Here is a 13,938-nt window from a genome sequence, read left to right as displayed (position 1 = left end):
TTTGAATGTACAAAATGGGCACCTATCTTTTCTAACCTTGCTCCCAATAGTAAATTTCCTCTCAGGTTTGGATTATATGACACATTTTCTAATTCAATCTGAATAATTCAACTGCCTACTTTTCTGCAAATTTGATGGTGTCTTTTCTTAATACATACTGTGAAAAATTTCTACAGCTAGAGATATATGTACATCATTTATTTCTTCAAAAATATATCACTACTATTATTGCAGAAATGAGTCATAGTTGCTTATCTACTACCTAATTAAATTTTTTGCATGACCTCCTTTATCTGTAGACATAATTAAATTTATCTGCATGACCTCCTTTATCTGTAGATCTAATTAAATTTATCTGCATGACCTCCTTTATCTGTAGTTGATGCATAATTTCTTACTAACATTAATTCTTCATTTTTAAACTGTCCCTTTTGATAAATTGTTTTAAACTTATGTATTGGGGTAAACTTATGGTTACAACTGGGATCTATACTGATTTTTTGTAGACCCCAGTTTGTCATGGCTTAACAGTTCAAACCCTTCAGATAATAGTGACATATTCAATTACACATAAGCACAACAGCTTGAACCAACTTCTAAAACATGCCTGCCTTTGTTTTTCAGATAGTGGCTCCCTTCACTTGTATTCTTTTAACACTGAGTTGCATCACCTCTCGTAGCTGGAAGCATACAAAGCTATTGAAAAGCATACTTAGCTTTTCATACACAAAATGCTGAAACTTATAAGCAAAAGTAACAATAATTTTACTTGTAAATTAAAACACCTATGCTGGAACAGTAGCCTTTATATCAAAACCAAAGCAAAAGCAAGTGAATACTCCCGGAGTTCACTGATGTGATGTATTCATTAGCATAAATAATACATCACTGTACATCATCGGCCAATCATGTTAATTTACTGCAAAACAGAACATTAAGTAAAAATTTTCAGCTAAAAGCAATTGCTATGTAATGAAAGGTGGAAGAAAAGGTGTTTTATTATGGATGTTTCTTGCATTGCTAATATTATCAATTGATTGCTGTTTTATTTGATTCTTAGTGCACTGCCATTTTTGATAATAGCTTTTGTTCTTTATGTTAAAGTCAGATGAAAAATTAGTTGCTAACGGCATTTCAAGAAGGGAGAATCAGAAAGTACTAAGGAGGCTTCTAAGGCACAATATTTTATGATAACAGAAGAAAAGTCCATTTAACCTTGTGTGTCACAGAAACTAACCAATTGAAAAGAAGGATAAAGGAACCTTCCTGGAAGCAAGGGTCCATAAAATGCTTTTCTCAACAAGGTACTGAGGAAGACTTGTTCAAACGGATAACAGTTTTAAACTTTCCAGCTTCCAATATATATAAATACAGAAGCATTGGCCTGACAAGAAATATGACATCAATACACAACAGCCAAACTGCCTAGCACTTAGGGTATTTTGGGTGTTACAAGTTTATGATCCTAAGGAGGATTTTGTATTAGATGGTATCCTCAATATACCACCAACAATGCTACATGACTCAGCTTTTCCATGAGTGTTGAGGCAACTCTAGAAGCTGTTCCAGATTCTTTCACAAGAGATAGAATTTTGTACTTGTTTCCTTCCCCCCACACCTCATCCCCTTTTTAGCTAAGGATGACGGGAATGACTTTCTTCAATATCAACTTCAGCTCAAGAGGACCAAGCTCATTCTTCACAATGTCAACTTAAAAAAAAAAAAAAAAAAAAAAAAAAAAAAAAAAAAAAATTGTTCTCAGGACATTAATTTGTATTGCATCATGCATTTATTAGATTTAGTATGAACTGAAGCAGAAGTAATCTATTATTTACCAGCATGTGACATTTTGGTAGAGATTCATAAGTCTTCCAGTTTTTCAAGCATGAGATAGAAGATATAAGGTAAGTAATTAATTAAGGGAAGTTATTTTCCTTTTTATTTAGCACAATTCATATGGAGCCAGTGAAAATGAAGAAGAATCTGTTGCATGTGATTCTGAATGCAAATCTGCTGGAGACTAAAAATTCTATTTAAGAGATCTACTGATATTGAAAATATATTTCATAACAGAAAGGCACCAACAGATTAATGGTGGTGTATTGCACTAATAGCCAGGTATCACTGGCGGTATAATATAAGATACAAGATAATGAGAGGTAAAAAGAAAATTCTAATAAATAGCTGTTATATTTACTAGATTTATTAGACCACATAGCATACCTTTAGACAAGTAATCACTGACTTTATTACAGGTAAATACTTCGATTTTATGATTATCTGGTTTCCAACAATGGTGTGAAAAGCTAGGCAATGGAATTTATCTTTACCCAGAACCTAAAATATTAAAGGGGAAATATTACATTAAGAAACAAAACAATTTTTAAAAATTTAAAAATAATTTTATTTTTTTTAAACAACAGAATTAAGAGCTGCACAGTTAGAAAAATAATCATGATATAAATACACCTTCTCTGTTTTAGCATTTGATACATGAATTCACCCACTGTAACCAAAGGACAATTAAAACACTATAGATATTTTTGTCAAGACTACAGCCTTTTTTAGCAGGCACAGCTGAAAATCTTGAGTACATTTTAATCCATACGAGCACTTTTTTATTATATTTAAATAGTGATTAAAGTTATAAATATTCAGCTAGCTGTCAGGCTTACAGTAGTCTAACATAAAGATCCAAGAAGATATATCAAGTAATGTAATTTCAACTATTATTTCTATTCATTCTGTTTAGAATACTATAATTAATGACATCATATTTAATTAATTTTATAACTTCATGCAAGTCTACATAAGTATTTTAATATATTTTCAACAAAAGATGTGCAATAAAATTTTACACATGATTATTCTCTTTGTCTGCACAGAAGGCAAAAGTTAATTTTTTCCCCCTTAAAAAAGTATCAGATAAATTTTCACTCAGCATACTGCTTTATTGTATAATATTAAACATCTGCCATGACAACAACTTAATACATAACATCTGAAAGCCTATTTTTAAAATTAATAACAATAAATAAATAAATTCACAGCACCAATTCAAATAGTTCAAAAAAGAGCATAACCTGATAAAGTTCCCTGATAGAGGAAAATGCTATTGCACCATCAAAACTATCTTCCTCTCCTGAAGTCAGACTGTTATCAGATTTATAGCATGAATCATTTATAGCTGGTATGATTTCATCTCCTGATGGAGTCAGATGAATTTTTATAAAGCCTTCCTCCGTTTCTACAAATATTGACTTTATGTTATTTTATAGTATTAAATACATAACTTCTATTTTTATACATAAAACAATGACACAAATTAAACATGAATTAAATTCAAATAACTGTTTTGAGAGCATATGATTTTCTGCACATCTGCTACATGAATTAATAAATTACATATGGTGATTACTGTAACTTAATCTCTTTCCTTATAAAATAAATCATATAATAAAAAATGATATAGTTTTTATAACCATTAAAAGCAGAACTGAGATGAATATAATAAAAAGCATTATGAAAAGACATACCAAGCATAATTTCAATATGGTGACTAATAAAAATTATAAATACAATGCTCTAAAGCAAAATATCAGATATTATGGATTAACTTTTTAAATCATCCTAAAGCTTATATATATATTTTTTCTTTATTACAAAAAAAAAAAAAAAAAAAAAAAAAAAAAAAAAAAAAAAAAACATAAATAAATAAATAAATAAATAAAAAAGAAAATCTGAAAAAACATTTATTTATTAAATATCATGTTCTTTCACTTGCGTTGCCATTGCTCGCTTTGAAATCCTTGAGGTTGTTAATCAAAAATTCATTAACGTTTTACAAAATATGAAATCGATAATAAAACAAATTTCAAATTTGGGCTTCCAGATGCCCATATTCACAGACGGATTGCGTCATTCAAAATTGGATAGCTCTAGGTACCGCTGTTTTACCACAATGCGAGACACATACATACATTTATACAGATTCTTCATTATTTAATTTTTCCAAATATAATACAGGGCTCTAATAGTGGGTGGCAACAGTTTGAAAAGTGAAACGGACATTCAGAGTGATTCGACACAAAATCGCAAAACAAAAAAAAAAAAAAAAAAAAGTCCCTCAGGAACAAAGCCCCTTTGGATAGGAAAAAAAAAAAAATGACAGAGAGAGAGAGAAAGAAAACTCAAACCAACAGTATAAATAAGGTAACATCAATGGAATAATAAACAAAATTATCTGCATTAAAAAGCTATACAGTTTTTACAAAAATTAATTGATAATTTCTGCCTTACCCTGCATTTAAATATTAGACAGACAGAATGCAGTTTGAAAGCTTAAATTGTTCTAAGAACTCCTATAATAACTTATTGGAGTCAAATATATTTTAATTTTGTATTAAAAGATGGACTGCATGATTTAAAAAAATTTGTTTCCAAAATACATGCAAAACTGAATAACAGAAATTTAAGACTAAAAACAGAATAGTAACTAAATATTATTTGCATTTACAAAAGTATTGCTGAGTTTTGGAAATTTATTACAAGAGGAAATTAGAAAAAATTTATAAGATAATTTTAATTAGTTACCTTCTTGTCTTTCCAAATCAATAAAAGTATCTTCATTTGGAAAACTTTCCACCAGTCTTTCTGTTATTCGCATAGCACCAGCTTTTAAAATCCAAGTAAACCATAAGTGAAGATATGTAAATATTTCCTTATCATTTGTAAGATCAATGAGAGACCTTGCTTTTATATTTCCTCTTCTTCTACGGAAGGTGTCAATTGTCATTCTTGTCACGCTGTTAAGTCTCACAGCCCGCAAATTGTTCTCAGACTGCTCTGCAGCATAAACCTAATCAGGATTTCCATCAGATAAAAAATAAATCCCTTTAAGAAATTCCAAAAGTCAAAAAAAATTGTAAAGATCATTTAATTAATTTATTAAAAACAGATTTTTGGCCAACCATAAAACCAACTACAGTCAAAAGTTGTTAATTTGGATACCCATAATCCGGACCTCAAAGCTTCAAACTTTCTGCGCATGCGTCGACCTTTACGGCTGTGAATATGCTTGTGCGCGTGCGCAAAATACGTTTACAAGTGCGTGTTTAATGTATAACGGACGGTATAAGCTAAGCTAAAATTATCTAATTATTTACTTCAGTTAATACTGCAGATTGCGTTGTTCCTTAATCTTCGAATTGAATCCGGCTTATTATTTTTTGCAGACTGTTAGAGCAATTTTATAAAAGTAAGCTTGAACTTTCGATTATGTCAAATAGAATTTCTGATATATATTTATTAATATGTAAAGGATCTACAAAGTGAAAGTATGTTTCGAAGTTCATTAAACAAAAAGTGGAATTGCTACAAAAAATGGATAAAGGCATATCCTTTGTTTATCTAAACTTTGTTTATCTTTAACGCTGCAGCACACAATGAATTGGAAGTTGATCTGTCAGCACTAACCTTATCTTCAGGGCAGATGTTTTTATTTTATTTGGCTTATAATTCCTTAATAAATGTAGTATTTTGTCTCGATGTACTTCGTCTTTGATATGATTTAAATCAAATTCCTCATCATTATAATTCGCTTCCGATAGCGAAGAAAGCGACAGAGGTTATTGAAAACGAAAAAATTTCGATTGACAAATTAGTCAGTAGACACAGCAATTATAGGACTTGAACAGCGGAACTTTGTAAGTGAACAAGAAATTATGTCTGTTTATAGAATTAAAGAGAACGTATTATCACAAATAAAACGAAGCAACTTAAACAACTTACATTGAAAGAAATGTTTAATAAAGTAAACAAATAAATATTAAGCTTTTTTTTTTTTTTTTTTTTTGTAAATTTTGATACCCTCTAGATAATAATTGTTCTTTATTTCATAAATTACAGTTTCATATTTTTAATTTTATAATTTCTGCATGCCATCTTACCAGATTTAAACTGATGATCTATAATTCGGAATCGCCAAAGTCCCGACGAGTCCGGATTAACAACTTTTGACTGTATATGTAAATGCACATAAAAGTTGAAATTACATTTATCTTCTTAAATTTGAAGAGTTGTGAAATTTGGTACTTTGTGTTATAATAGCCACTATGAAAGAAAACTCATGTGTCAAAGTTGATCATAAACTGAAAAGAAATCCTACTTACTACCAGCTACTAAACTGAAATAGTTGTTGACTAGAAAGTGAACAATTATTTTGCACATTTTAAACTGCTTCTTACATCATTTTATCAACGGGAGTTTTACTCCAAAATAGATAAATTATAATAAAAAATGACAGCTGGGGACCAGAGAACTAATTTACAATTTGAATGCCTTTCTTCTTTTTGCAACTTTTAAGGTTGCATCTCTAATGTTTTATTCACTGATGTATAGATTTGTGGTTATTATCACATCTTCTGTTATGAGAGAGTTGGCACCATACTGAAGCTCATTAACTTATTATTTCTCACAGCAATTGCAAGAAATTATGTACAAGAAGGCCACCAGAAACTACATGAAAGTGGAAAAGCATATGCACAAAATAAATATAATTTTGTTACTTTATGTCTTCCTACAACATTTTTGTTATCTCTGTGTGATTCTTGCTGGTGACTTTTTTTTCAAGCCAGGCTATTTGTGCTTGCTGAGCTAATTTCATGGCAGCTGCTACAAAACAGAAGTACCTGACTAACCCTAAGATAAAAGCAACACAGGAACTGCTAACACAAAAGTACCATTTTGAAGATTTCCAGAAGTAAACAATATATATATATATATATATATAAACTTACCAGTATGGATGCACACTTTTAAAATAATTCTACTTTATGTATATATATATATATATATATATGAAGTAATAAGAAGTAAGTAAATAAGAAAATTGACTGTTTAACCAACCAACTATAAAAATCAGTCATGTAATAACAGTTTTAACAAACCAGAAAAATAAATAAATACAAAATAAAAAAATATTTTATAAAAAACTTTTTAATAATGAAAAATTTCAAAAGAAAAATTTATTTATTTGTCACATGAATAAAAACAAGATGAGGTACATGAAATCAAGCACACATACACATATAATATATTGGTGTAAATACTTAATTGTATTTTTATTTTTGTGTACTATTATAATGTTATGTGTTATGATTAGATTGAATTTTATTGAATAATTTCAAGGGTCTACTTTTGTTTAATAATATTTGTGGTCATACATTGTGTTTGCATTTATTTTGTGTATGCATTGTAGCTCTATTAATCTTGTAATTCTGAAATGAACAGCATTTAAATTGTGAGATTAGTTAAATTAAAAGTTGAGATATAGGCAAAAACTCTCCTGCCAGGCCTTCAAGACATTCAACATTAGACAATTTTCTGCCAATTTGGCAACTTTTTAGGAGTTTTCAAAAAGTGCATTTTCTCCAGAAATGAAACTCTGGGAGCACTTCTCCCCAAAATTTCTTTAAAGTCAGATAACCCCATACAAACAGCAGCATTTGAGCAGCAAGAGTCAGTTATATCAAAGAGTTAATTTGGTTTAAATAGTTAGCTGAATAAATCATGAATTAGAATAAATAAATATCATGATTACTTTCTCTTTCATTTCTAGCTATTTGTAAAACTATTTATGAACTATACAGTACCTTTAAGGCATAAAGATAGCCAAATAAATGTTTTTCAGAGAGAAGATAATCAAAAAATACCAAAATGTTGATGTTTTGATTCTCTACATTGCTGGTTCCAATATTTGATAGATGTGTAGCGTTTCTACCATAAGATTATAGAAGGCCAAACTGAATTTCAAATTCATTCCATAATTTGCTTTTTAAATGCAAGGTATATGTGACCATGTGAAATCTACACAGATCCATGAGTGTATGGCAATGAGGGTATAATTTTTGGGAGTACAAATAAGTGTCCACTGTTTGACAAAAATTGTGCCACTAGTAAGTTATGTTTAAAGCTGTCTAATGTAAAATGTCATAGTGTAAGGTTGAACATCTGCTAGCAACATAATCTTGAAATATTAGCAATTTTATATTAGCATCATATATTTTTCCGTGTGAAAACATCGAGTTTTGAGCCGAACGAACATCATTTGAAGAAAAAAGAGAAGCACTTTATTCTTTCAAAAATACAAGGAATGAGCTGTATTCCAGTATGATTGCTAAGCAGTGTTAGCTTTCTTTTGTAATTAAGTTCATTCATAAAATGATTATAAAAGACAAACAAACATTTAATTAAAGATAAATCGTACTTGTTACTTAATAACCTACACTACAACATATTCGTAAATGTACATAACATAGCAGACATTCTTACTGCATCGTACCAATATACATTTCCATTGTACTACATCTTAATATTTTAAAAATAGTATCAAATAGAACGACATCCGGAAATTAGCTGTTGCCATTTCTCAATAGATATTATGTCTAATAACAATAAATAATTTACAATCGTGCTTACAAGCATGACAATATAATGCTTACATCTTATCAAAGAAACGAAAAAACAAGAACGTCCTGCTTCCGAGTACTAGGCACCCAATATTGGAAATCCCATTTGATGTTTTCATCACTGGAAGTTGTGAATTTTTAAAATTGGATCAAATATGGACCTGATGTTTTGAACTAGATGACCAGAAAATACTCAGTGAAGTCATTATCCAGACATTGGCCTATTCAAGTTTTTTTAATATTCTTGATTTGTCTGCGATACATGCGTGGGTAATTTACAAGAAAACAACTGAATATAAGAACATCTGCCGTTGTGATTTTATTTTGAATATAGCTGAGAAGCTTCAAAAGATGTACATTTCATCCAAATTCACAAACTTTCTGCATCCAATGAAAAGAGAAATGATACTTGTGTCAACCCTTCCTGCAAGCATAATGAATGCCAAATAAATGAATGCAGAGGCAATAAAACTTTTAACACTTGTGAATATTGTAAAAAAATACGTTTGTCGAGCCTGTACAGACAAAATTTAAAAAATTTGTAATCTGTATGCACTGCAAAACTGAGGAATGTACCACGTAAGTACTAAGTGCAACGTAGTGCGGTTTTCAATATAATTATTTCATATTAAAAATTTTTATGAGGCAATTTATTAAATGAAAAAAAGTTTAAAAATATGTAGAATGATTTTTTTTCCTCTTTTAGGTCTTTTTTATATTAAGTGATCCTTCAATTAATATATTTACTCGCTTTATTTTCTACATTTATAACCATCTCAACCATGATTAAAAAATAATTGGCGTCTTGCCTCCCAAGCATATGAAATTTATTACAATTAATACAGCCATCTACCGAATTACATATATATATATATATATATGAGCTTATGCGTGTTTTATTTTTGAAATGAAAATTTTTCCATTAAAAGCTTTTTGGCAATGTTTAAGGAAGAAAATTCATCAAAGAAATGAGATTCATACAAATCAGATGTTAAAATAATAATAGTAATTTTTTCATTTTCCAGACAAAAAAAGAAAAAAAGAGCTGGTTTACAAACTACCTTGGAAAAAAAAATGAAATTTCCAATTTAATGCACTCATTTTCTTTTATTATTATTATTACTATTACTTGAAAAAAAAAAGTAACTAAAAAAGATGCAAGATACTGAGAAAAATTTACAACTTCAATGAATGCTAAGTATTGCAAATAACTTAAAAATTCAGAAAATTTAAAAGTGTAAACAGGTTTAAATACACAATGATATGGAAACGTGAAAGAGTCAAATAAAACTCACTTTATTAGCTTTTTCTTGAAGCTCTGTAATTATTTTTTGGAAATTTTTCACTAAAAATTCCCATGAATTTAGAAGGAAGATCTTATCTCTCATGACAATAATTATACTATACCAGCTCTGAAATCCTCGAGCTTGGCTATCTTTAAGGAAGAATGTGTGACTTAAAACATGCCCTCTGTGATCATCCCCAAAAAATATTGGGCCTTCTCTTCCTGGGCATACCTTAAGGTAAAATCATAGTAACTAACTATTTTCAACAAAATTACAATAAATAAATAAAATAATAACAATAAGTAATTTATACAAATACATCAATTTTACAGCACCCAGGAACAGGTTAAATAAAGAAAATACTGCAGAAAAATAAAAGGAATTTTTATATTATCCCATTGATTGTGGAAATTGCTATTGTCAAACCAATGAAAGTTAGCAGAGATCCTGCCAGATTTATAACAATCATTCCCGTTTCTGAAGAAACTGACACCTCTTTATTTAATAAACAATCAGTATTCAACCCACTTCATAAAAAGGCTTTCATCAAATTAAACTATTTTGTTACACCCTCAAATTTTACTGGAAGCTCTGTCTAGGTATGCTAAGATTAAAGACTCTACCCTCACAGGTTGCAATTTATTACTGTATTGTCGGCCATATCTAGATGTTCGTTTCCCCATTTAACAGATATTAATTCTCTAGTTTGTAAAGGAACACAATTTAATGGCAGGATCTTATAACTTTGAAATTAATCTACTGCTTGCTGTTCTGCAGAAGGCAGGTATGAATATCAACAATCCTTTATTATTTTTTTCCCAAAATGCAACAAAAACTTATAGCCATGCTACTTATCACAAACTTATATTATAATTTATATCTTGTTCATAAAAAAACTGGCTTATCAAAAATCAGTCAGTATTGAAAGCCCAGATGTTATGAGTGTGTTGTTACGCTCCGCTTACCTATAATTGGCACTAATTCACTTTGTTTGACAACAGTTTCACAGTCAATAGGAGGAGTTTTTTAAAGATATATACCTAATGTAATTTTATATTTTCTTTTCCTAAAACAAACATATATAAAAGATATATACATACATATACTGAAGAGCCATTACATTATAACCACCCTCCATCTATAACAATGGGTTCGGCCAGGAACAAAACCACTGCATGTGTGCAGCTGATGTACATAAAGCAGATATGCATTGTCTTTCCAAACATAGTGCAATTAGCAACATAATAGGAAAAGCAGCTGATTTGTCAGACTTCAATAAAGGTCAAATTGTTACAGCTTGGTAACTGAGAACATCAATATCAGAAATGGTGCGATTAGTGGGCTGTTCACGTGCAGGTGTGAGCACATATTGAAAGTGGTGTATAGATGGTAAAATGATAAGTCGCCAGCCAGCAGTCTGTCATTGATGACACATTGATTCCAGAGGATAGCTGAGATTGCTACACATTGTTCTCTGTAACCGAAGAGTTACAACAGTGGTGACCCAGAACATTTTTCTCAACACACATTGTAGCGTACATTGCTGCGTATGAGCCTACGGAACCAGAGGCCAAAGCATGCTCCTGCACTAACGGCATGTCATCGCCAGCTACATCTGCAAGGGACCAAGAAACATCAGAATTGGAGATTGAAAGAATGGAAGAAAGTTGCATGTTCCGACGAATCATGTTTTCTGTTCCATCACATCGACAGGCTTGTGCTAAATGCCAATTTCCAAACAAAATCCTGGATCCCAGATGCACAGTTGGTATTGTTGTGTGGCAATATTTTCATGGAGCACATTAAGACCTCATAGAACCTCATAGAACAATCCCTGATATCGGTGCACTACATGAACATCGTTGCAGACCAGGCTCACCCATTCATAAAAGTATTTCTGGCAGGGTGATAAGTGTTTACAAACAGGATACTGCACCATATTATAAGGGTCGAATCATCACGGAATGGTTCAAGAAACATTCGAGCGACTTTCAAGTCATGATTTGGCCTCCAAATTCACCTGATCTTTAATCCAATAGAACATTTGTGGTCCCACCTGGAAAAACAAATCCGTGCTGCCACGCTACCCCCTCCTAATGTATAGAAATTGCAGGACCAGCTGACGAATGCTTGGTACCAGATAACTCAGACTACCTATCAGCACCTTGTGGAGTCAATGCCAGGCTGTGTACCGGCAGTTTAGAGGGCTAAAGGTGGTCTTACATGTTAATAACAGGGTGGTCATAATGTAATGACTTTTCGGTATAGCATATGTTCATAATTTATATATATCATACTTTTATTATTACTTTCATATTCATACTTTATTTTATATACTTTCATATTCATACTTTTATTACACCATACATATATATAAAAAATCAACTTTAATTTATTTTAATAACAGCCTCTTAATTCCTCCTTTTTAATCTAAGTATTTTCTCTTTATTCTAAAAAAAGATAATAATATTTCTGCACTGCACTATTTCTAAATTCATATATGCCACACAGCTTGCATAATGCTGATGATGTAGTTATTTCAGAGCCTAAACTCTGAAAACTGAACACACTGCCATATTGGATAAATACACACTTTTAGCTTGAACATCTGTGCTGCTTGGATGCTATTTCCCTTACTCTCTTCATATTGCAGCAATATTCAAAAATCTAAATGCTCTGGAAAATAGGCTCAATTAGAGTACCAAGTAAACCAGTGCATACTTGCCAACCTATGACACTCAAAAATCAGGAGTTTTTTAAAGAAATCGGGAGATTTTTCACAGCGTTAAAACTTTTTAAATGATAAAAATATAGTTTTTAATAATGAATTAACTTTAAATAGTTACTAATTCTTAAATGCAAGCAACACGAAAATACCCTACACACACACACACACACACACAAAAAAAAAAAAAAAAAAAAACATTTTTATTACTTGCATCGTTTAAGAAAACACACACACACACACACACACACAAAAAAAAAAAAAAAAAGGGGGGGGGGACATTTAAATCAGTTTTCGTGCAAATGTTATGAACAGTGGCAGATTTTGCTTTCGTTAAGACAGAAACTTCATAATTTTATTCATAGCAATTGCCATGTAGGCCTGCTTTCACTAATAAAAGTTTTTTTAATGTATCACCACTAATATTAGATCTATATTTAGTCCTCGTTTTTGTAACAACACTGAAAATCCTCTCACACTCTGCATTACTATGGGGAACTGTCAAGATGGCCAACATAATTCTAGACAGTTCACTATATTTTAAAATTCCATCAGCACCTTTCAGTTTTCCAATTAAACTCCACTAGGTGTCAATCCTAGCTGATTTTATAACTTCTTCCAAGTTTTCTAATTGTAAACTGCAAAAATTGCAACTGCAATATTGTCAGTGATAACATCAATATCATCATCTTTCATGACTAAATGAAGTAGCACAGGAAATCTGTTCAAAAAATTCCTTATATCAGAAAAATTGTTTCATAAGAATAAATTTAATTTAATTTAATAAATTTAATTAAATATTCTTAGCACCATTGCTGGAAGGAATGAAATTTAAATTTAAACAAATTTAAATTTAAATTTAACAAACACGTATAAAAGTAAAAAAGCAAATTTAAAGCCAAAATTAAAAAAAAAAAAAAAAATATTAAAAAATTTTTAAAAATGTGCAAACATATAAAAAATTTAATTCTCGAACTAATCTACAATATCATTTAAATTCAGAAGCATAAGCAAATCAAGTGCAAAACCAATCCATGAAAATAAATTCACTAATTTAGTAAATTAAAATTAATCCAAACATTTTTTTTTTTTTTTAATGCATAAGTGAATGACTGTTGAGTAGGAAGGAGACCGACTTATCAAGGGGAAGTTGCCTCCAAACCTAAGTCTCCAATCATTCAATTCGTGTTTCCTCATTCATGCAGGCAACGGTAAAAGTCAAAACCAAAAGTAAAAAGTGAAGAATGTCCAAAAAGAAATACCAATAAAGTGGTACCCTTAGAAATTAGCATTTAAGAATTATTCTAAAAGAAAAATACTAATGAAGTCTTTTGAGAAACAAGCAAGTAAAGTCAAGTATTAAATTAAACTTTTTTTAAAAAATTAAATTAAATTTTTTTTTTTATAAAAAATAAAAAATAATCTAGAAACCAATGTATTTTAGAAGCCCTTGCCTACA

At 30.2% G+C, this 13,938-nt stretch overlaps 1 protein-coding gene across 4 annotated transcripts in view; it reads right to left on the bottom strand.

Moving 5' to 3' along the window:
* Positions 1-13,938, bottom strand: part of BHD (folliculin) — a 77,396-nt gene that overhangs the window by 40,826 nt on the left and 22,632 nt on the right. For 3 of the 4 annotated variants that reach the window (XR_015043657.1, XM_085825996.1, XM_085825995.1), the window contains exons 4-7: positions 9,764-9,985; positions 4,594-4,858; positions 3,084-3,247; positions 2,224-2,337 (exon numbers count right to left, since the gene is read on the bottom strand). Coding sequence is in view for 3 of the 4 variants with exons in the window: in XM_085825996.1 (XP_085682122.1) it covers positions 2,224-2,337; positions 3,084-3,247; positions 4,594-4,858; positions 9,764-9,985 (765 nt within the window). In the remaining variant the exon portion in view is untranslated. The remainder of the gene's footprint in view (positions 1-2,223; positions 2,338-3,083; positions 3,248-4,593; positions 4,859-9,763; positions 9,986-13,938) is intronic. The other variant, XM_085825997.1, reaches the window with a different exon arrangement.

The sequence above is a fragment of the Stegodyphus dumicola genome, chromosome 10 (assembly GCF_044657685.1).
Source record: "Stegodyphus dumicola isolate Sdum_Otavi_A_Nest chromosome 10, ASM4465768v1".
NCBI classification, from domain to species: domain Eukaryota; kingdom Metazoa; phylum Arthropoda; class Arachnida; order Araneae; family Eresidae; genus Stegodyphus; species Stegodyphus dumicola.
Note: the sequence above shows the minus strand (reverse complement) of the source record. Positions and strands in the feature narration are given on the sequence as shown.